The sequence below is a fragment of the Spea bombifrons genome, chromosome 2, assembly GCF_027358695.1.
Source record: "Spea bombifrons isolate aSpeBom1 chromosome 2, aSpeBom1.2.pri, whole genome shotgun sequence".
Lineage (NCBI taxonomy): Eukaryota > Metazoa > Chordata > Amphibia > Anura > Pelobatidae > Spea > Spea bombifrons.
In genome coordinates this window covers 87,244,836-87,267,852 of record NC_071088.1, presented here as the reverse complement: position 1 = coordinate 87,267,852, position 23,017 = coordinate 87,244,836, and the positions used below count along the sequence as shown (strand labels likewise).

The 23,017-nt window shown below is 36.1% G+C and overlaps 1 protein-coding gene across 1 annotated transcript in view; it reads right to left on the bottom strand.

Moving 5' to 3' along the window:
* Positions 1-23,017, bottom strand: part of DMD (dystrophin) — an 870,543-nt gene that overhangs the window by 649,776 nt on the left and 197,750 nt on the right. The window contains exon 3 of the mRNA XM_053455059.1: positions 3,005-3,097. Within this exon, the coding sequence (XP_053311034.1) occupies positions 3,005-3,097 (93 nt within the window). The remainder of the gene's footprint in view (positions 1-3,004; positions 3,098-23,017) is intronic.

The window sequence follows — 23,017 nt, the reverse complement described above, 5'->3', positions numbered from 1 at the left end:
AACTAGGAACTGTGCAGGTTGGGCCAGGAGTCGCCAGATGACACTCTGCTTCCCTTGATCTCTGGGTCATTCCATTTTCTACTGGCATGGGGAACAATCTTTAGCCATAGCCACTCCCTATGCACTTTCCCTTCTACTTAGGACTGCCTGGGGCTTGATGTACCTCATGCATTACTAGCACAACCTACGTATCCAGTTTGTTCCAACCTCTCATGAAGTAACTTCCCCAGATAAGGTAGAGGTCCACTTATGTGCAAATGGTAATTACACTTGCTTCTGGAGATAGCTAACATAACTAAACACCATTATGAAGGCCAAGGAGCTATAAAACAGGTTTAGGATAATATCCTAGTGATGCAAAAAGTGGGAATGGGTTATAGAAACCAAATTATGAATATTTCCTTTAACTCTATAGAATTAGTTATGGAAAAATGAAAATTGTGTGAAGAAGGTCCACCAAAATTCAGTGATTATGTTAGGAGGGCAACTAAGAGACCAGTGGAGAAGCGTCCATCCACAGCTTGTCCATTGTCCGAACTGTCCATTGAAAAAATATCACCTTGATCCTCCACAAAGCTGAAAAGACCTACCGTATATTAAATCTAATTTGTATTTTATCAAAAGGGACACGGGAAACACAGCAAGTATGTGTAAGTGCTATTCTGTTCTGAAGAGACCACAATAGAACTTTTTCGTCTTTGCTTAGAACACTCATACGAATCATTGCTATGAAAACACGATCTCTATATTAAACAAGTCAATGGCAGCATCATGTTGGATTGGATGATTTTCTTTTGACAAAAATGTCAGTATTGAAAGCAATACTGTATTGAAGAATATGTAAACAATGCCAGATCCAGGTGTGCAAAGCTGAGAGAGACTTAAACAAACAACAGCTAACCATTCTAATTACTACCAAAGCTGTTTTTAACAAGTATTATGAAATAAATGTTTTCTTTCTAAAGCAGAGTTTGAATTACAACAGAGATATTTTACCTTTCAAGTGGTAAATATGCTGAAAATATCCATTTCCAAACATTTTAATTCTAGGTTGTAACACAACAAAATGTGGAATAGCCAGGGATGGGATGAATACATATGCAAGGTAACGTGTATCTATAGCGATTCAAATTTTATATATTCGATACCAGGGAGCACACTGCCCACCAACGCATAGCCCACTTTCTCCAACTCCCTCGCCCATTGCCATAAGAGAAACACATGCCATCTATCACCACTCTGGCCGTGCCTGGCACACATGGTGAAGGCTGTGTCCTTCTTCCTCGAATCAAACTACCCGACTCTTGGTTCAGGTTGCCCCTGACTAGTATTGTTAAATGTCCAAATACTTCCAGGTGGGCCAAAGGTCTCTTAGCGTGTGGCTGTCTGCTAGATGAAGGCAGTGTATGATGCAAAAGAACATAGGGGCCATGTGTACAAAGCCAGCAGTTGCATCCACTGGCCTTAAAGTGCTTTCCGTCCATAGTATGGCCTTGGATCTGCTAGACCTGATTTGTTTAGCATACTAAAGAGTGTAACTTTACATAAAGCTGCTGGAATGGCTCTGCACACATTCCGGAGGATTGGTAGCACTGTGCATGGGTATATAACTCTTCCAATGCCATGTATTTTAATGTTTTGTTTATTTTTTTTTTTCTTATTTATGCCAACACTACCTGATACCATATGCATTTACAGTAACATTACTTTTCACCTATAGGTTTGCTTGCACAAGTATTCCAGAAAGGTCTGCATAATAATGAAGACAGAAAATAGATTTTAATAGATAGTAAACCTGCTCACATGTAAAACCGCATTAAAAAAAGATTCAGATAAGGAAAAAAACAAAGACACAGAAAGAAAGCATAACTGGAGGTTTCACAGTTCAAAACTTTCTTTTATGAAGTCATAATATTTTATAACGGAAATCTTTGCACAAAATACACTGCATAATAAGATAGTTTAAAACCCCATTATATATGTATACAGCATAGATTGCATTACATAATGTAAAATGCAGATAAATATGTTTTAAGATGTGTTGGGAGGATGAATTATGCATCACGGACCACTTAATGCAAATCAAATGCATAACTGAAAGTTTGCTGCATACACAACTTGCATTTTAGGTTATTTGTGGCAAATATTGTTATCACAGTACTACTCATGCAGATAAATCAGGGCATTATACATATAACATAATATCTGAATATTGCATTAGGGACAATTGTAATGGGTATATTTGCCAAGGCTAAATATGTTTTATCTGGTAATGCAACTATACATTATCATTAATGGGGAGTCCCATGGAAAAATGAAGTAATATAGGTGAATATTAACAAAACTTCACTTTTATTTTGTCTTGCTCAAAGAAACTTCCTTTATGTGGAGACCTGGGGGCTCCCAGTGTTGCTATTTTAGGTGACAACAGCTTAAACACCATAATAAGCCGATTCTTTATGGCAATGCTAATGATCTCAGTTCCTCCATAGACTTTCATAAGTACGAGTGTCTGACTAGGTGATTAAGACTGAGTGATTCCACTGCTTATCATAAGGCAGTATGACAAGGAGTCTGGGCAGTTGTCGTCTAGACTGGGATTAGATAACATAACTAGCACACGTAAAATGCATTTGCCAGAAAATATATAGGAAAAATGCTTCAACAAAGAAAACAAAATATTGAAAAAGTATTATTATTCAAGTACTAATGCAAATCAATGGGAGTTTCCCTTTAAGGGAAACATTTTCAAGGACATGATTTCTATTTAAGAATTAGGTGCATATTTTAGACTTGATATTGCTTTAGTTTAAAATTTATTGCTAAGTGAGGCAAGTGCTAAAGGCCAGTGCTTTTAATTCAATTCAGAACTGAGTAAGTCCTGTTAATGTCATACAAGGTCATGCTAATTGGTTATGTGTTTTATGACAGATATTATGGAAATCGAGCTCGAATAGATTTCAGGCACTATTCGTCATTAACATCTTGATATGGAACAACTCACCAGCTTTTGGCCTGTAAGACCTTCAAGAAGATCCAAAAGTCTTCTTCCATCCTGAAGGTCGCTGAAAAGATCTTCAATTGGATGTTTTCCAAACTGCACCAAGAAAACATATATTATACATTAAATATGTATCTATCAAGAACATGATTACAACGTATAACATACAGCAATATATAATTCTAAAATGTACTGTAAATTGTATTAGTTGTGCTTTTACACTTTTTATAATAAAATAATAACATATTCAACTTTTAAGAGGTTTTTTAATTTCTAGACAACAATGAGCCAAGACTCTACACCTTCAAAACTTGTACTTAATATGGGATATCACATTCTTAAACCCCATCAAAGAAACATTGTTAATACTGCAGAGAAGATACAATTTGATACAGATATGTTTCGTGAAAACCATGCATACGGTAAACACAATCTATCACATTCATTTTGTGCAATACTACTAGGCATGTCATGTAAAGTGACATGCTCTCATGGAGTGCATTTGCAAACACCTGTAAGTATAGATAAGATGCTAGAAACAGTTTTGTCTTACAGATAACATAAAGGCACACTAAAGAATAAAATGATCCCATCTTTTGTTCTGACTATGCACCATTCCCTAGCCGCATTCAACTGTTCTTGGGGACATATCAGACTATTAATCATGAGGATTCAGAAGGAAAAGAAAAGTGCAAGAGTTTTCAATTCCATTCATTTTCACATGTGCTGTAATGTAATCCACCATCTAACATCCCTTCTGCATCCCTCCTTTAGTCCCTATAACTGTTTTCCTTCACCATGCCCTGCCAATAACCAACCAAACTACTTCATTCAGACCTAAAATAAAGCTGAAATGATCCTTTAATTGGATCTCCTCAATTTGAATATAACACTAATCTCAGACCTGCCAATCTGAAAAAGAGTCCATGATATCCAGCAGCCTATTTCTGAAACTCTGAAGAAAACATAGAAGCACTTGTACCTGATGCAGGGTATACAATCATTGGCATTCAATATTTGAAAGTTAAATACGGATATTGTCGTATATACTCTGTAGATGAAATTTGGAAATAAAGGTATCTGGTGTCCCCAGCACAATTTACAAGGAAAGATCCTCTTATCGTTAGACGGTAACCTTTTTATTATATCCCTGTACTGATGTCTGAGAAGAAATTGATTAGATACTAAAGAGAAATCACTGAGTGGAAACTGTTTGGATTAAATCAGAAACCTTTCAGCAAGTTGGCACCAAATTGACATTAGTGTATACCCAAGTCACTCCTATGCATTAAAATCTGCTGTATTTGAAAGAAAATACAAGTCAGAAATCAATTTAGGACTTCTCTGAGTTTAATAAACTCCATGAGGAAACCTAGCCCTGCATGGCTGATGGACTAGTGAGCACTGCAATGGAATATATATACACCTAATTGGAGGATATAATGATAAGATATTCTATATAATAAAAGCACAAAACTACTAGAAGGAGAAAAACTGCAATTTAATAAGGAGGAGAAAGGCATTTTTATTGAAAACTGGTCAGTGACCAATGCCTTTCATTAGAAGGTTGATATAAAACTAACAGACTAATGAAGCTTCCACCAGCGCCCGGTGAATCCACTGCACTTTTGTCATGCCAGCCACCAGTAAGTCTACTGTAAGAAGGAAGATGAAAAGATGGCCCCTGGCATAGAGCATTTGAATTTGTCAATAATTTTGCAATGCAAGAAGAAGGGGCAATGATGAACCACCTGATGAGTTTTAGATCTGCGTAATCATGGGTATAAAGACATACAGGACAAAAACACTCAAATACCCTCACTGCATAAACTGAATGAAATTATAAACACCCAAATAATTAATATAATATTCAGATACCAAATATTTTAACAAATTAATTAAATTAGGAATTACTTTGTTTTTTGCTTAAATTGGCAAAAATAACCTAATTAAATATTGAACTTTGTGTCTTTGTCCCTATGTTTAAGGACCAGTAATGCAAATTGCATAAAGAGGTGGAAATATGGACAAATAATAAATCCCGTTCAAAGTACGCATATGGTGGCACAGTCTTGGAGATTAAGATGCCCCTTTAACTTTAAAGGTAAATATATTGGCAAAATAAGGCCAACAATGGCAATCAATAAGGGTCTCAGATCTGTTACCACCATATAATTGCATTATTAATCAGTTCTGCACTATGCAGGAGAAAAACTGCACAGCTATACGTACCAAGTGCTATATAGGCATAAGTTAATAATTAATATCTGGATCACTGCAGCACTGAACAGCATACAGGATAATATATTTTTCCACCAACAATAGATGCTGGAACAGCCTTGACAATAAAACCAAGACACTCTGTTCTATTTCAATACTCTCTACCTATTCTAAAGGTAAAACTATCGACACCAACTAGCTAGCTTTAAATTTCATGAAGTGATTTATCTGTCAGACTCTTCCGCTATCATGTATTTTACCCTTGGTTCATTGAAGGAAAGTAGCTCACTTTGGCAACTAATCCTTCAAAAGACTTTCAGCGTGCCTGTGGATCATCATGGATGGTGACTGTCACAGTCATGCTGAGAGCAGAATTCTGATTCTAAGGTCTACATTTAACGAGCAGTCCTCAAAAAAAGAAAAAAAAAATCTCAACGTTACCAAAAAAAATCTCTCAAATGTTATTCTACAATACTTTCATTGTAGGAAGCGTATCTGGTGCTGTAAAACGGGTAGTATTAATTATGTCTTTCAAACTTTGCTATGGAGGGGAATGTGGCTGAAGAGACAAAGGCTGTGTTTGATTCCAGATGAATGGGTCCGTGCTACCGCAAGGAACTACCCATTCCGAATTAAGCTCAATAACAGCTCACCTGCTCTCAGTGGGAATAGAGAGTAAGACAGCAGTCATTTGTGCTACTTCCTCTCGTTCTGTGATGAGTGAGAGCTACCTGTCACTTATACTGCCAATCTTGCACAGCAAACAAAATGAGATTGTCTGCTCTCCAATCCTCTCTAATTTAGTCAAGTGAATAAATCAAATAAGTATGCTTTTTTCCCACACACATCACTTGGGGAAAAGAGACACAGAAACCCACAGAAATAAAAAGATACGTTGTGGCGCTTAAATCATGTGACCTGGATTTCTTTACTACATTCTATTTTTCTTATATAGCAAAGCAAATGGATTCATTGGTGGGACTTGCCTAGTTCAGATATAAGACCTCTCCCGGTGGCCTTATCTCTGTTGCCCTGCGTGCTCCTATTATTGTTCCTGATTCATCTAATCTGCTTCTGACTCCTCCCTCTGCTTCCTGATTTAGGATTTCTGATTTGTTTTTATTTTGGTGGGTTTTGGAACTACGCAGATTTCCTAGATTGACCTCAGCTTGCTTGTGGTTTGCATTTTGGATCCTGATCCAGTTTGACTGTTATTGAATTTGCTGGTTAGACCTTAGGTTGCTTTTGACTAGACTTCTTTTATACTCCTTTGGACTAATTGCTTCAAGCACAGTCTTCAACACAGTTGCCTAACCTTGCTTGTGACTGTGACTACCGGACTGCTTGCATTACACCTGAGCCAGGTAAGACTCGCACCTGGTAAAGGACACTTTAACTAGGCAGATGACACCAATTTTTTTTTAAAAAAACATGACTTTTTTGTATGCATTTCTAAAGCTCTACCAATCTGTTTCTTTTTTAAAAAAAATATATATAGACAAAACACTATGCCAGCACGAAATCCATAATTTGGATTATGGATTCAAATGACATAGTAAAATAAATGATTTGATTTTAATTTCTGATTAGTAGAGTACACTCGTTCAAAACATAAAAGCGTTATAGCTGTTGCCTAGGGCAAAAAGGACCAAATTATATAAATGAATAAAACGAGCTATTAAAATTTTATTATGTTATTACAGTTTAAAAGATTTTTTTCATGATTATTTTCTTGAATAAAAAAACATTTATATATTACTACAACACCGCTATAAGAAATGATGAATACTGGCACATATAACACAGTCTACAAAGAACTTCTGAGTTTTAATGCCATAAATTATATTTTTACGTTGGTATTTATTGTGAAACACATAGGGGTCTATAGTGAGTTTGGGGCCTAGTAACAATAACTTGAATTTCACTAGTTTGTCTGAACCTTTTTACAAACTATACAAGAAACAAAAACTGTCTGCGCTTCTTAGAAGCGCAGACAGTTTTTGTTTCTTGTATACATTGTACAGCCAATACACTGTTTCTTGCAGCATGCTTACACCTGTTTGGTAGGCCTCGTATTACACATTTGTATTATTTGAGCCTGTGACTAGCTTAGCGCACCGACATTTTTTCTTTTCCCAGTTTGCACATATTTGAGGTTGTTGGCTCCTCATCCGTCTGGTTGCAGCTCGCTGTCCAGGGGTTAATAGGGAGGAGGTTTAATTGCACCTCCCCCAACACATTAATAAGGTTTTGGTAGCAGTATAAACTGCTTTGTGTGCCCACTATGTAGGAGGTGAGAGTAGGTTCTCACCCTATTGAGAGTGTGCCTTGACGTGGCGGGTGAGCTTAATTATGCTTTGGCCAATTCATATAACCAAAACCTCTCATTTATATTATGTTTATATATTTGTTGCCAACTTTATTAGGTTAAGAAGAGCAGACAGTTTTAGTTTCTTGTATACATTGTACAGCCAATACACTGTTTCTTGCAGCATGCTTACACCTGTTTGGTAGGCCTCGTATTACACATTTGTATTATTTGAGCCTGTGACTAGCTTAGCGCACCGACATTTTTTCTTTTCCCTGTTTTACAAACTATATTCAGTAGGTTTAGTCCTTTTTTTTTACTTTTTGGGTACCTTTTAATTGCAGGATGTAAAATATCAGGTGAATACCTGTTGAATTCTATGAATGTACAGGGGAAAGGCCAGGGGAATCTCAAGTGATTCATATCTAGATAATGTTTATTCAACAGACAGGACTCAAGGAGAGTTATGCTTATCCTATGGTGAGCAGCTTGTAATAGGTAGCGGTAATATTTTTCCAGTTACCAAAAATATCTGTTGAGGCCTGTCAAAATCGACTCAGTCCTTCCAAGTTGCCTTGACAATGATTAATCTGGAAACCAACTTGGGAATAGGACTGCTTGTATAAAAGCTGTTAAAATGAAAGTGCTAATTTAGTTAGAACCTTCGTTATTTTGTAAATATTTACCCTACTTTATCAGCAATGTTTTCCTATGCCAAAAAAAACAAGAAAGCACACACTTTTAAAAATGTGTAATACTAAATAGCTTGGTATTGACAATTCCCTGATCCCCTTGGAAGCGCGCATTTACTTAATTCTAATGCATTCTCTACTGGTATGACGATTCAGTACCGAACCTGCTGACATGTCATACAAATGGGCAATCACACCAAGTGGACGACACTTTGGGTCAGAGCAGACTGTTTTACACTGCAGGTGTCAGAAATGATGTAAGCCAGTTTTACTTTACTAAGAGAGTGGTACATTTTTATTTATTTTTATAAAGTGCCATCATATTCCGTAGCGCTGTACAATGGGTAGACATGATAGAACAAATAGTATATGACATAAAGATTTGACTTACAGAAACAACAGGTGAGGAGGGTCCTGCTCAAACGAGCTTAAAATCTAGACAGCTCTGGAGATAAGTGGAGCAGCCTCCCATCAGAAGTGGTAGAAGGGAATTTAAACATCCATAGGCATTAAGCTATCCTGACAAGATCAGGAAACATGGACAGACTAGATAGGCCAAATGGTTCTTATCTGACATCAAATTCTGTTTCTTTGCAGGGAATTGGAGATGGCAAGGCATTTATATTGTAGTAAACAGCCATGGCACGACTATCCCTTTAATCTTTCATATTTATATATATATATATATCAGAACAAATAGGCTATATGTTTTGTTGTCCTTTATGATTTTTGCATAAGCTAAAGTAATTCCTATATCTATATGTCCTGCAACACATATATTTGACATATAATACGCATAATGATTAATTTAAATAACCCTTCATTGTCTCCTAAGCTATGTTTGCCTTGCTGATACCCCCATGTTTCACTTAGAAGCACAGTTTTTTATTTTTGTTTCTCCGAATACATCCTCTAAAGGCAGGGCAGGGGTTTTGGATTCAGTCGAGCTGTGGTTATAACATCCAAATCTATAACATTCAAATCTGCAAGAGGGGCCAGTGCCTTAACCTAAAAGCATCTCCGGACAGTAATGCATATGATAGCTCTCCGAGCAATAGCATGGAGTGATTCTGAAGAATCTTTTTCTTCCCAAACTTCTAAGCTTGTAGGAGATCTGCTTGGCCAAACACATATCTTGCTTGCTAAAACACATACGAGCAATTCTTCATTGAATTAAAAAAAAACTAGGGGATCTTCTTTAATTCATTTAAAGGAACAGACATATCAAGTTTTTTTCTTTAACGATATCCATGCTTCCATCAGCTACCTGCAGTAAACTTTTCCACCCTTGCTATCAATAATGTCTATGGAACAGTTTCTTTCTCCATTATATATACATCCTGTGCTTCCTTGTCAGGCTGTATGTATATCTATATGTAGACAAGGTTGCTTTGCATCACTTGTAAAGCTTTGCATTTCTTATCATGTGCTTTTGTTATTAAGACAATGTTTTCCCAGGTAAAGTCAATCCCTATCCAGCTAGCCAAGTCTTTGGCCATTTAAATTTACAGATGACAATTTTCCCCCATCTGTTATTGAGTAAACATAATTTAGCCTATTCATCCCCAAACATTAGTTGCAATTTTGTTTCAGTGTTGTAGTGCACTCATTACAGCAAACGGGGAGTACCAAGTACAGACAGTTAACCAAACACATTTCATTTGGGTTTGGTCCAAAACCTTAGCCTTGGTCCATTAGATTTGCAAATGTAGATAAAAGCAAACTTGCTTCAAATCTATAAACACAATCTCAATTCTACAATATTTACTCACATATGTAATTCATGCACAACTGCGTCTCCAGCATTTACCAGTGTATGTTTACTTTTTTCCTTCCGATAATAAATCCTGCTTGTAAGCAGGAATTGTTTTTATTGCCATGCACATATTTCAATAATTGTTTTACTCTATTTTCTGATTGCAAAGAGCTCTGAAAGCCATTAAAGAAAACTATATATAATTAAAGTTATTATGGAATCATAAAACAGAGTTCTGCAATTTTCTTTATATTGAAAATCTCGCTCTCATTGTCTGGTGGGACCCTTGGACTAATGGAGGCCCTAACTAGTTGCCCAATCTTCTTATATTATAGTGCTACTCTTGATAAGTGTCAGCCCTAGGGTATGACCTTTATTAAGTATTAAAGCAATAATATTTTTTTATTTTTCTAGCTTGAAATGAACATATATTACACAATTTTTGTCGAGAGTTCTGCTTGTTCGGCCTCTTTTTCTCTTTTGTGTTAGAAAGAAAGACAAATGCCTTGGGCACCTGTATGAACTTCTGGCATTGTACAAACACATAAGATTGAATCACAGGGACTCTTAATCACTTTTCTTGAACTGAACTTTCCACACATTCAAATATTTAATTTATTGGGCCATCAGCATACCTGGGAACTTCTGGGCTCCGGCTACCTGGAGCCTTCCCTTGCACGACGCGGCCAGGACTGCACACTGAGGTCGACAGGCGGCCCCACTGACGTTGGTGGGCGGTCCCGCTGACATTGGTGGGCGGTCCTGCTGACGGCAGCGGAAAACACCCCCATTTAATGGAAATATGGGTGGGGATTCGGGTCTTGACCCGGAGAACCGGAGGAGCAGCGCTCACCTGGCAATCTCCGGGTCAAACCCAGAGTTCCCAGGTATGGCCATCAGTTAGTCAGGAACATGTGTTGTATTATATGACAATGCCAGTGTTTTTCTCTCAAGGTCCAGTTCCACCCACTTCATACAAGTTCTGACCAAGTTCTGCATATGAATAGTCAGAAGGATACAGGGTTTTCCGGGTATAAAAATCTCTGTCTTGTGTACACTGTGTAGGAGTTTGCAACAGAGTTGTAGTTTCAACTGTAATTATGCAGTTTTCAACATGACTTGCTTGCATAAATAAATGCAAAACCATTTTAGGTCTGTAATATTAGTTAATTTACATTTGCTCCACTAGATTGCACTCGTTTTTACTTTTGAATTAATTAGAAAGTTAAAAACAAGGAATGACATAGTTTAGTATGCAATATCCTATGGAACTCAAATCTGTATAATCTCATCATGCTATTACAGGCAGTTTATAAGACAATGGATATATATAATACAGTGCCAATTACTAGAATAATGCATATAATGTGAATCATGAACCTTCCACTATTTAATAACCTATATCTTTGGCATTAGACACCATTAAGACTGTACTTGGATTTTCTGTCATCCAAATGGAAGGTTTAAAGGTGATATTGTATGGAATCAGTGTGTTAATACTTCATGTAAAACACAAATGTCTATGCAAAAGCTGTAAAAACAAACAAAAAAATGAATATCTTTATATCAGTTTATATTTGTATTACTCAATGTAAATCACAGTAAAACTGATCGTAGTTTTCATTAGATTATACTTCTTGAGTCTCAACTTCTGTAGGTCTCAACTTACTGGTAATTGACCATAGATCTGACAATTATAACTGCGGGTTTGACCAGATGAGGTGCCAGTTCACGCTCCTTTCGCCAGTTCACGCTCCTTTTTCTCCTGGGCAGGAAAGCAGTATTTAACCATGCCCGCTTCCCACCCAGTTCTTATCCCACTCTCATTTAATCCTATCTGGGACTAGTCCTACCCTATGTAGACAATCGCAATGGGCTAGATAATGGAGGCCACTAGAAATGTATTTTCTGGTACAGCCAGAACATGCTGAGTTCATTTAATATCAATGCAACCTTGTTGGCTATTCTACTCTCAGTTGTTTATTTACCTTAACAGCCTTAAGGGTATGTGTCCACATATATTTAATATATATACATACATGTTACTGTGTGGACTTATGTGTGTCCAGCTTTAAAGTACCCTTATTGATTTAAATATGTGTTATACTGGGCCAACCAAGCTCTCCTTGAAGCCAGTATATAAGGGTTACCCCTTTATAATGAATAGTGAAGTCTATATAAGTATATTTTATATTTATGGATTTCACAAAGGGTGTCCTACTATGAGTTCTAGACTATAATATAGAGGTTCAGACAAGAGGGATATAATCACAATATGCCAATGAGAACTTCCTTGTTAATATATTCTAAGGAAGGACATATCAAGACAAAAAACTGCCGGTGAGGAGAAATTCAATGGTAGTTCCTGTTTGAAAATATGACTAAATGTTACATTAGGATTCCTGAAAGGTCTTCCGTTATCACAGACACTAACAACAGCTCTGCGTCAGAATGTCAAATGCTGGGATTCCTGATTAGTTTCAGTTTAATGCTTGCAGCCATGCACAGAAGTGATCCACTCCGGAAAAAACACCACAGGCTGTTTACTTCTGTTATCTACAACGAAATGGTGTGTTGTTGAGATGGTAAACTAAGGAAAAAAAAATTACCATTTCCTTTTAATGTACTCAACACATTTAATGAGTAATCCGTTTTGTTCAGCTAAATAGCTTAGAGGAACAAATCTGTCCAGATGTTTCAAAAGATTCAGCATTCATCTTATTTTGTGAGACAAACAAAGGAAATGTGTAGGTGCAACAGTATCCCAATGTAGGTAGAGTGTCTAATACATGAGACTGACTTCCCCATGGGGCAATGGGTACAATAATCATTTATATTGATATTCCAAAACTATGGTTAGAGAAGAAAATTGTTAGCAAGTGAAAATGAAAAAAATACCAAACACTTGTTCCAAGCACCTATGCCATTATTTAATATAATCTGATGGTAGATAAGAGCCTTTTGGTTCATCTAGTCTATTTCTTTCTGCTGTAAAAACCATTAAACAGTATTTGGTAATTGGCCTTGTCTTATAATAAGGACAACTGTATGTTTAAATTCTATTTAAGCATTAACATCCACCACTTCTGTGGTTTAAACTCGTTGACCACTAAACATTACTAGACAACCTCAGTAAGCTACTGAAGCAGGAAAATCTTGACCGGTCCTCTATAATGCATTGTTAAAGCAGCAAGATTTCTTCAAAATCCCCTTACACTCTAAATTACGCATAATGCTGGCCCTTCATAGTGTATATTGAAGTGAGGGAGGATGAACCAGAACATTCCCTTTAGTTAATTTCAGAGTGATGCCCTAAAATTGTGGCACCAGTCTGAGCATAACAATCTATACTATGTGTTGAAATCACGTGTGCTTGTCAGAATCCATCTTCCTACAGGTCAAAATGGGTAGTGGGCTTTTGTTCACCCACACACCCATTTTATCCAGTGGATGTTCATCAGATGTTGACCTGGCAAAGGTTCAATTAGTCATTACAGTGCTTAAAGTATGATAGATGCTCTCTCAACAGTAATAATAATTAATTCTCCAATATAACCTAGTAACAACATATTACATAATAGAATAAGATCCGTTGGCATCTCTTTTAGGAACTTCTTAGTACATTAAGTATTTGAGAAACACTTAAACCAACCAATCATTCTCTGATTGAAGAACAATTGTAGTAGCAGCTGCTTTCAGAAGCAGGAGAAGAAAAGCAAAAGGGAAAAAAGACAATCATATTTCTCCTTTCTGTAAGGCGGATAACTGCCAACCACAGGTTGTGTTTGATGATCAAAGTTAATATATTAGAAAACCTCCTAACATTTTGTACTAAGTACAGTTTTATCAACCCATATGTTGTTCGGATTACAAAAAACCTAACAAACAAAATCATTTTTGCTGCTACGTGTCCCATAATTACTAATTTCTCTTAAAATAAGAGTATTTTATAACAGAGCTTTACAATCATAGTATTAGACACAAAAGAGATGTTAAAGTTTCTGAACTTTTTTGTCCCTATAAAATGTCATTTGTGGTTTCCCTTCAAGTAAGGAAATTATTACATGCTAGTAATTATACAAGAATTGTCCGAAACAGTGATCGGCCACTCATTTCAAATCACAAAGCACTCACTTTCTTTTACAAGCATAACTACTCTATTTGAAAGAATCGTTTGTGTCTCTAACAATGCAGCTTTCACATTCCCAGACAGAAATTATGTCCAAAGTAGGTTTCATATAAAGCAAAAATCAAAGAATTATTATCAACAGTGATGTAGTGGAAAAATCCATAAGCCTTATTCATGCACATATTTCCAGCTCACAGAATGTTATTACTTTAGAGATATTATTATTAGATATTAAAATAGAAATTATTATCAATATCATGTCTTGCTTGATTATTAGCCTTAAAATGTATAGCACCGACGTAGAACTGTAAAGAAACTATAGAAAGATTACTTATTGCCGTTCTTTTAAGTTTAAGACAACCGCCAGCTTGAGCTGACCATAGAAATATAATTCTAATTTGAAATAAAAGAAAAGTATGTATGAAGTGCCCTGGCTATGCCTTGCGGTGGAAGTGACTGTTGAAAAATATAAATTCTATTAATTTTAAAATGGTACATTAGATGAAAGTAACACCACAAGTGAAAGTTGATTTTCAGTGTTGGATTCAATTATGGATTTATCTCAGAAGTTCTCCTTGAGTTTTTGATACAGAAAAGATACATTAAAAAAATGTGGATGCCACTCTACGATTGCTTGGGAAAGTACAAAACAGTTTTCAAATTTAGCTAAAATCTCAAAGTCAGTCTGAGCACAAAATTTGCTGTCAGTCAACAGGATTATAATTACTATGATGAATGCCTTATAGACAGTTAATATCTGGATCACTCAAGCATTAAAGCTTTACAAAATTGTCAAAATTGCTATGAATTAGATTTCTTTGACTTTTTTGTTGTAAAATCAATTTGTGATCAGCTACACACTGGTATAAACTTACTGAGGCACAATGGGGTACTTACTACTTTGAGGACCACTTGCTACACTATATAACCAAAGTATGTGTGCATCATATACAAAAACCATGGGCATTATGATGGAGTCCCCTCACTCCCTTTGCAACATTAACAGTCTTCGCTTTTCTGGGAAGGCTTTCCACAAGATTTTGGAGTGTTTCTGTGGGAATTTGTGCCATTTCAGCCAAAAGTATGTACTTTTTGTGGGGTCAGGCACTGATGTTGGACAAGAAGGCCTGGCTCGCAATTCGCATTCCAATTCATCTCAAAGGTGTTCCATGAAGTTGAGGTCAGGGCTCTGTGCTGGGCAAACTTATTAAACCATGTCTTTATGGAACTTGCTTTGTGCAGAGGGGCACAGTAAACCGGTGCCACTTATCTAAAATGTCTTTGTATGCTGTAGCATTAACATTACCCTTTACTGGAACTAAGGTGCCTATCCCAAACCCCAAAAAACAGCCTCAGACCATTATCCCTCATCCACCAAACTTTACAGTAGGCACTGTGGTACAGTAGATATTGTTCTCATAGCATGATTTATTATTTATTGATCAGACTTCCAGATAAGTGAAGCGTGATTCATCCCTCCAGAGAAAATGTTTCCACTGCTCCAGAATCCAGTGGCAGTCTTAATAATAATTAAGTGGTGGTCTTAATAACAATAATAATAATAAACTCATCTAAACTCAATAATTAGGAGGGGTGTCCACATACGTTTGATCATTATGCTTGTATGTTATGTAATTTACAGACAGAAGTAACAATATTGTGTTGTTTTGTAAATAATGTAAGGGTTGAATGGTTGTACTTTGTTTAATCACTTAAGGACAAGGACTTTTTTTCATACTACAGGACCGGACCAACTTTCATGTTTTCACTATGTCTTTGTTCACCCGTAATGTCCCTCTTACTACAATTAATATACCTACACAAATGATATATTGGGTTTTTTTCACCACAAGTGGAGCTTTCTTTTGAAGCCATAAACATAATTATTTATATGTATAAAAAAATCTTAAAAAAAGGCAAAAAAAAACAAAAATAACCAAACTGCCTTGATTTGGAAACTACTCTACATAGTCAAGATTTTCATCTATATTGTCTGTTACAAATATTACAAGTTACCCATCACATTTTTTAAACTTTTTTCAAATTTAGCATGGTGGGACTCCCCACGTCACTGATCTTTAAGCGGTTAAAGACAAAACCCTTGACATTCTTCTTTGGTGTCCTTTAACATAACAATATTGGTTCATTTTGCAGTATACAGACCAAATAGAGCATGTACACTTCCAATGGCATACCTCCCAACAGTCCTGGTTTTCATGGGACAGTCATCTTTTGGCAATGTCCTTGGTAGCTGCCCTACTGGCCCCAGTCCTCCACACTTCATGCCATACTTCCCAACACAAGTGTCCCAAAACATCTTGGCGAACGTGCAATGGGTATTCCAGGACTTGCAGATTTCCCCTTTCTCCCTTCTAGAAAGCCATGCTTTTTCCCAATCCAAAAGAGCCATTAAAATAAGTGGATACAACAAAACTAGCCAGCTGGCCTGGTTCTCTGCTGGAAACAACTTTAAAGATGCTCTGTCACATCCTCTGCTGAACTGAACACTTGTATAACCTAATGCAGCATTAGAAACATCACTCCTAATCATATAAAATATTGCTTCATTAATGATTTTTCAGGTTTCCCTATTTTTATTAAAAAGGAAAATAGGACTTTCATTATTCAGTTTTCTTAACAGACCATGGATGATTTTAAACGGTTACGTTATCCCGTTATCTGGCAGTGTTAAGCATTTTCAATTGCTGTTATGTGGTTTGCTGCAGCTAATTACATACTTCACTATTAAGAAGCCTACCAAGAAGTGGCCACTAATCTCTTAGAATATCTAATGCAGATCAAATAGAGTATCTGTGCAACATACCGTGCCATTATATTAATGTCCCCGTGTGCTAGTTATCATCCGTTATCAGTGTTTTTGGCCATGTTATAATGCTATTTATTATCGCATAGTGTTTGGCCTAACATTAGTAAAACCTGGGTGGGTTTGGAAGGACTTGAGTTTTTAAGAATTGGAGAAAAGGCAAGGATAAAAAAAAGACAAAAAATAATGTCCAATGTGAAATAAACAAGAGCTTTGGATAAACATAACATATTGTGCAATAACATTTTCATTTTGTTAAATAGGGAAAAGCAAATTCTATAGAAGAGGAACATATAGTTTTAACACCACATATTTCTGGGTGGGACATCTGAATTAAAGTTTTTGTCCAGTAAGCCCTAAAATACACTGAACCTGTAAACATTCTCTTTTTCCGGCTATTTACTGTAGCTCTACTTGCATCTATAATGATGTTTCATTATTTTCAGGCCACATTAAATCTATCAGGATGACAAGGAACCCCATGGCTTTAATTGGGCCACATGGTGAAAGGGACTGCCACAGAAGCAAGGCAGTTGAATCAGAACCAATAGCGTTGTCACTGATAACATGATTTCTGTTATTAGTGAATAATAATGACCCCGCTATTCAATCTCCAATTTCTTATTGTGATTTTGAGGATGGGGGGAGACTTGTTTTTTTCTTCTTCTGAAGTTTGAGAGTAGTCATCAATTATCAATAATAGAGCATTTGTTTTTGGGAAAATGTAGGTCCTTAAATAATTTGATTAATCTGTTCTGATTACAGTGTAATCAGTGCAGTTTTTACATGCATATTTCCTACAATTATTATTTTTCTTTTTTTTTTCTTTATTGTTTTGATGGGCTTAGGTTTATTTTTGTGGGTTTTCATATTTAGGGGTATTTTTCTTAACTATAATTAAGTTTATTCCAGAAAAAAAGTGAAAAGTTTATTTTATATTCCTGTTTTATCACAATATGTTTCATATTAAATTATAAGTAAAATACATAAATGGGGTGTTTAAAAAAAAGGCCATTCTCCCTTGATGAAAACAGTAAATGACTTGTATAGGTTTAATAGTGAAAAGGTGCATAATGTTTTATTGGATTATTGTTTCCAGACCTTTGTATATCTCTAGCTAACACCTACGATTTTTATTTTTTTGTTGCGGAAAATTTGTTACGCTGCCAGTTGGAAAGGTGGTGCTTAGGAGAACTTGATACAATATTTTCCAAACAGCGGCGGGAATAGTCGACAGTGGCCAGCAATTAGTGACTATAGAGATTTGCTTTGAATGACTTGATATCTGGAAAGCAAATGCAGCAGCTGATGCCCTTGAACTTTACCAGTTCTCTCTTTGTCCATGTAACTTTACATTAATATTAAAGAAATGACAATCCTTTATATTTTTTTTTAACAAACCACTTTCTTCTCAAGTCCAAAATAAAGGTCAGAGTTGTGCTTTTGATTTCAAACAATTAGAATATTTCACATCCATTCCCTTTGCTGGATCCTGCAGCAATGTCATGGTTTATTTGCCACAACTGAATTAATTCAAGGGTGCACACATTAAAGCAAGCTTACGGTAGTTTATAGATTTGCTCCTGGAGAATTGCTTTCATAAGTGTTATTAAAAGATTTTCCAAAAGATTATTTTTTCATACTTACTCACTGGTTTTCATAATTAAAAGGAAATCTTTATAGTGCAGAAGTTAAAAAAGAGAATATAAGTTGCCTTTTGTGAAACATTTAAAGCAGCCAATCATCATCGGGACAGTGGAACTCTTGTGCAAGCCTAAGCTTTTGCTGACTGGCGGTGAACATAGCATGCATATCCACTGGTAAACACTTCAGCTGAGTTCTAATTACAGTTTGCTGTTTTCACAAAAAAACTTTCATGACTGGCCCCCTAGAGTTCTCCCTATCCTACTACTGGGTGGGGGAGAGCATAAGAGCTGGAACAAGGCTTGAAAGGACTGGGAGTAGGGGTCAAGGAGTTAGTAGAACCTGGGAGGAAAACATGGTCAAAAAGGCCAAAGTCACTTTTAATGGACCGTGGAGGCCTCTTGCTTCGGCCATCTGTTCTCCCTCCACCACCATTGTGTTAATGTTCTTGTCAAGTTTGTATACTGTCAATGTTATTGTTAATTTTAACCCCCCCATGTTATAACAGTATATAGACAAGATACCCTAAATTTTACATTTTTTGGATAATGTTTCTTTTTGTGGGGTTATGCTTGTATACTCTAATATGAATTATTATCATAGTTTATTAAAAGGTATGTTTTATGATAGGGTTTTGTTTGATGGTAAGTTACTCAGAGATACAGCCTAGTATTGAAAATTCTGTGAAGAAAAATAGCCAGTAGGACCTCCTTGGCCAAGACCCATGTCAGTCCAAGTTTTTAGGCGAAATAAACTAAAGTATGATTATATTCACTTTCTCCCTTCAGATTTACCCTTGTAGTCATCATAAGCGGAAGGTCACGACAGCTGAATATCCTACTGATATAAATAGAAAATGTTTTGATGACATGCTGACACAAAGGTTCATCTCAAAGAATTGACTGAAACTAAATTGAGACAGACAATCGCATCAGAAGGTGTTGCATAAATACTCCCCATGAAATGGATCTAATAGGATAGTGCCTTATTTTCTCAGCCATAAAAGTTATGCTAAAGGGAGCTATACAATATTTCATTTCGAGTCATAAGAAACCATTTACCATAGCAATTCTAAGCCTCTGCCATAGGGGTTTGGTGAAAGTCTGTCTTTTGCTTATGGGAAAATCTTTAAGCTCAAGTTCAGTTTTCCAATTTTCTTATAATATAATTAAATACATTTTATATAATAATCATAATTGGCACCGATGTTGAGACATGCCTTGGGTGGATAAGGCTTCTTCATATACTATGGACTTCTTTTGCCTACTAACAGAGACCTCTTTTTGACTCTGCTTACCAGTCTCCAGCCGCTACTTGCCGTTTGGCTATAGACTTTTTCTGGTGCTTTTGGAAGCTAATCCAGACAAACATCCTCACTTGTAGGTGTAACCCCTTTGTAAGGGTCATTTTTACAAACAGAAAGTTCACTATTACTGTGCTTTTAAGGACTTGGTGTATCCTCTGCATTGCCGAAGAAACACACAAATATATTTTCCTTTCAATGTGAAATGTGTTTTTTTTTATAAAGACTGAGAATATATCTCAAGTCCTGTTCCTGCAACAATACACAGGCACAAGGTTAATGAATACTTATTCAGCTAGACATTTACATTTAGAAATTACCTTAAGATTTGTGTTCACATCACCGCTTTCAATGATAAATAGATAATTTCACAGTAGATTTGTATCTTTAGCAAATATTATATAGTAACGTGTTAAAAGCACTATTCAACTCAGCAGCTATTAATACTGAATAGGAAACAAACACTTCAATAGCCTTTTTTTTCACTGCACTCATTATTATGGAATACCTGGAATTTTAAAAGGAAGAAAATCATTACGTATCATCTTTGCAAATAAAACTGCTGAAAGACATGTCACTAAACATATTCAACAGGTAAAAATCTAAAATATCTGCTTGTCATTTAAAGATAAAATTCAATTGGTAAAATAAATGGTCCTGGTTTTTGAAAGCACAACCACTTAAGATGGCCAACTGATCTACGTTTGGCAGTAATTACATGTACTAAATAATTAATGTAAGGACAGATGATGTGACCAATAGGTATACAGTATAACAGAATGAAAATGGATCTTCCACTCTAAAACAACCTAAAATGAGTCCAAAAAGATGCTGAATGAAAGTGAGGTTACTTCTTTCCCCATGTGTTGATGCTCCTCTCCTTTATCCCTCACATGTAATCCCTTGTCAGATGCTGCTACTAGTGCCTAAAAAAACAAAATTCTTGCATCTGTCCTTTAATAACTCAAGAAGCCACAAAAACCCTAGTTTCATTCCCTTACTGTCCCCTAGCTTGACCACTGCAACACTCTTCTGGTTGGTATTTCTCTGTCTCCTCTGCAGTCTATCCAAAATGCAGAACCTAGTCTTATCTTCTCTTCATGAATCTCTTCTTCTGCTTTCTCATTTTGTGAAACCATTCACTGCCTCAAAAAAAATCAATAAAAAATCAATTCAGTTCGAAAACCTTGTCCAAACATACAAAGCCCTACGCACATTTCTGCCCTTTTAGAAAATCCAGTATTTGATCTTTCAGCTCTTCCTATGGGTTAAGGCCCATCTCCTATCTTATCATCTTTTCCTTTTCAAGCTTGCAGGATTTCACCCAAGGTGCCCCATACCTCTGGAACTCATTTCCAACCAACCTCCAGCTTTCCCCATCCCTTTCAATATTCAAGAAAACCTCAGTAGACACTTTTTCGTATGAGAGTATAATCATTTTAGATAGAACTTATCTGCCATTAATACAACTCCCCCATTCATCTATGGCATTGCTCACTTTTTTCTTTTTCACCCCTGTCCCTCTACATTGTAAGCTAGCGATCAGAGCCCTCTTTACCTGTATTGGTTGGTTTCCCTTATCTGTCGTTTCTAGTTTTGTCATGTTCCTTGAATGTATATGCTATGAGAAGTGCTGTGTAAATAAAATGTAATAATAAAATGTGTCCCACGGTGAATATGTAGATAAGGTACAATTTACAATCAGTTGTGCACAGCAACTTTTGTAACCAATATAATAATTCTAAGATGCTGACAACTTTCAAACCATTTTTTTTTCATCTGTCACTGGTAAAATCTCATCGCAATAACTTTAACATAGCCTTTAGGTTAGCTGACTGCTTTTCATCTAGCCATTGTGCGTGACAGATTTGTAATCAATAATATTGTGTAGCTCCTAAAGGTGCTCTGAGGTTGGATAGATATCATTCCTTCATAGGCTAAACATTAAAATTCTTAAATAGGAGACAGTTCTCATTCAGCCAGAAAAGTGCAACAGAAGAAAATGTTTAGGGTCTTCTTCATTGCATTCACTGATAGGGATCAGAGGTCCTTCGATACCAAAACCTATAGGTCTGCCTTTTTTGTTAGTTCAAAACATTTTGCATGAGTATGATTGTGTCATAATGTTCTACAGCGACATAACTGACAATAATATTCCGTTAAACATTAACAAATGTGTGGAAAACATTTCTATATCAAAATAAATGTGTTATCCAAAATATCCCTATTAACTTAATTAACAACTATTAATAAGGTAATCATTCACCGACAAACATTCGGTAATCATTCACCGACAAACCATTCACAGACATCTCGGAAAAAGCCCTGCCTTGTGTACATCTACACCATGCCAATGAGAACCTTGGCTATTAGAAATTGTGAGAGATGTGTACATTCTCCAGCTATGTTATGCGTTGTGTAGACAGGAAAAATACACATGATTCACCAAAAATGTTGGGGAGGAACTTTTTACTCATTGCTGTGGGTTGTATAAATAAATCCAAAATCCAGTTTGGCTTATCATGCTTTTCAATCTGATTGTCTCGGCATGAATGAGCGAATTCTCAGTGTGACGGGGTTTATAAAGAAACGTGTAATAAGTAGTATCCTAACACACAGCACAGTGTTACATAAATGTTAATATTACTTATCACTTATCATTGAGTAGACCTCGTATTGCTGAAGCGAGGCAAGAATTTCCTATTGACGGTGCTTCATTATTCAGGTGATTGCATTTAAACTACCACAACTGATATTTATGAGGCCCGTTAATTGCAAACAACATTTCTAAACAACTAATTTCTAGCAGCTATGGGGATTTCATTTTCCACTGCTTATTCCATAAAACAATAAATAGGTGCAATGTTTCTGCCTTTTTATTACTACCATTTTTGTAAAGTGCTGGTAGATGGCTGATGTTTGAAAAAAAAAAGTGCTCAGGTGAATATCACAGGAAATACACTTCGATATATTAAATATTCTTAAGACTCCCAGAGAAAAGGAAGAGTTCCATAGTCTATGTTACTGTTTTTAGGGACATCTTTAAAGGGACCTAAGGTGTTCACGAGTCACATTTTATTATTAGCTTTTATTTATATAGCTCCAACAATTTACACAGCACTTCTTATAGCATATACATT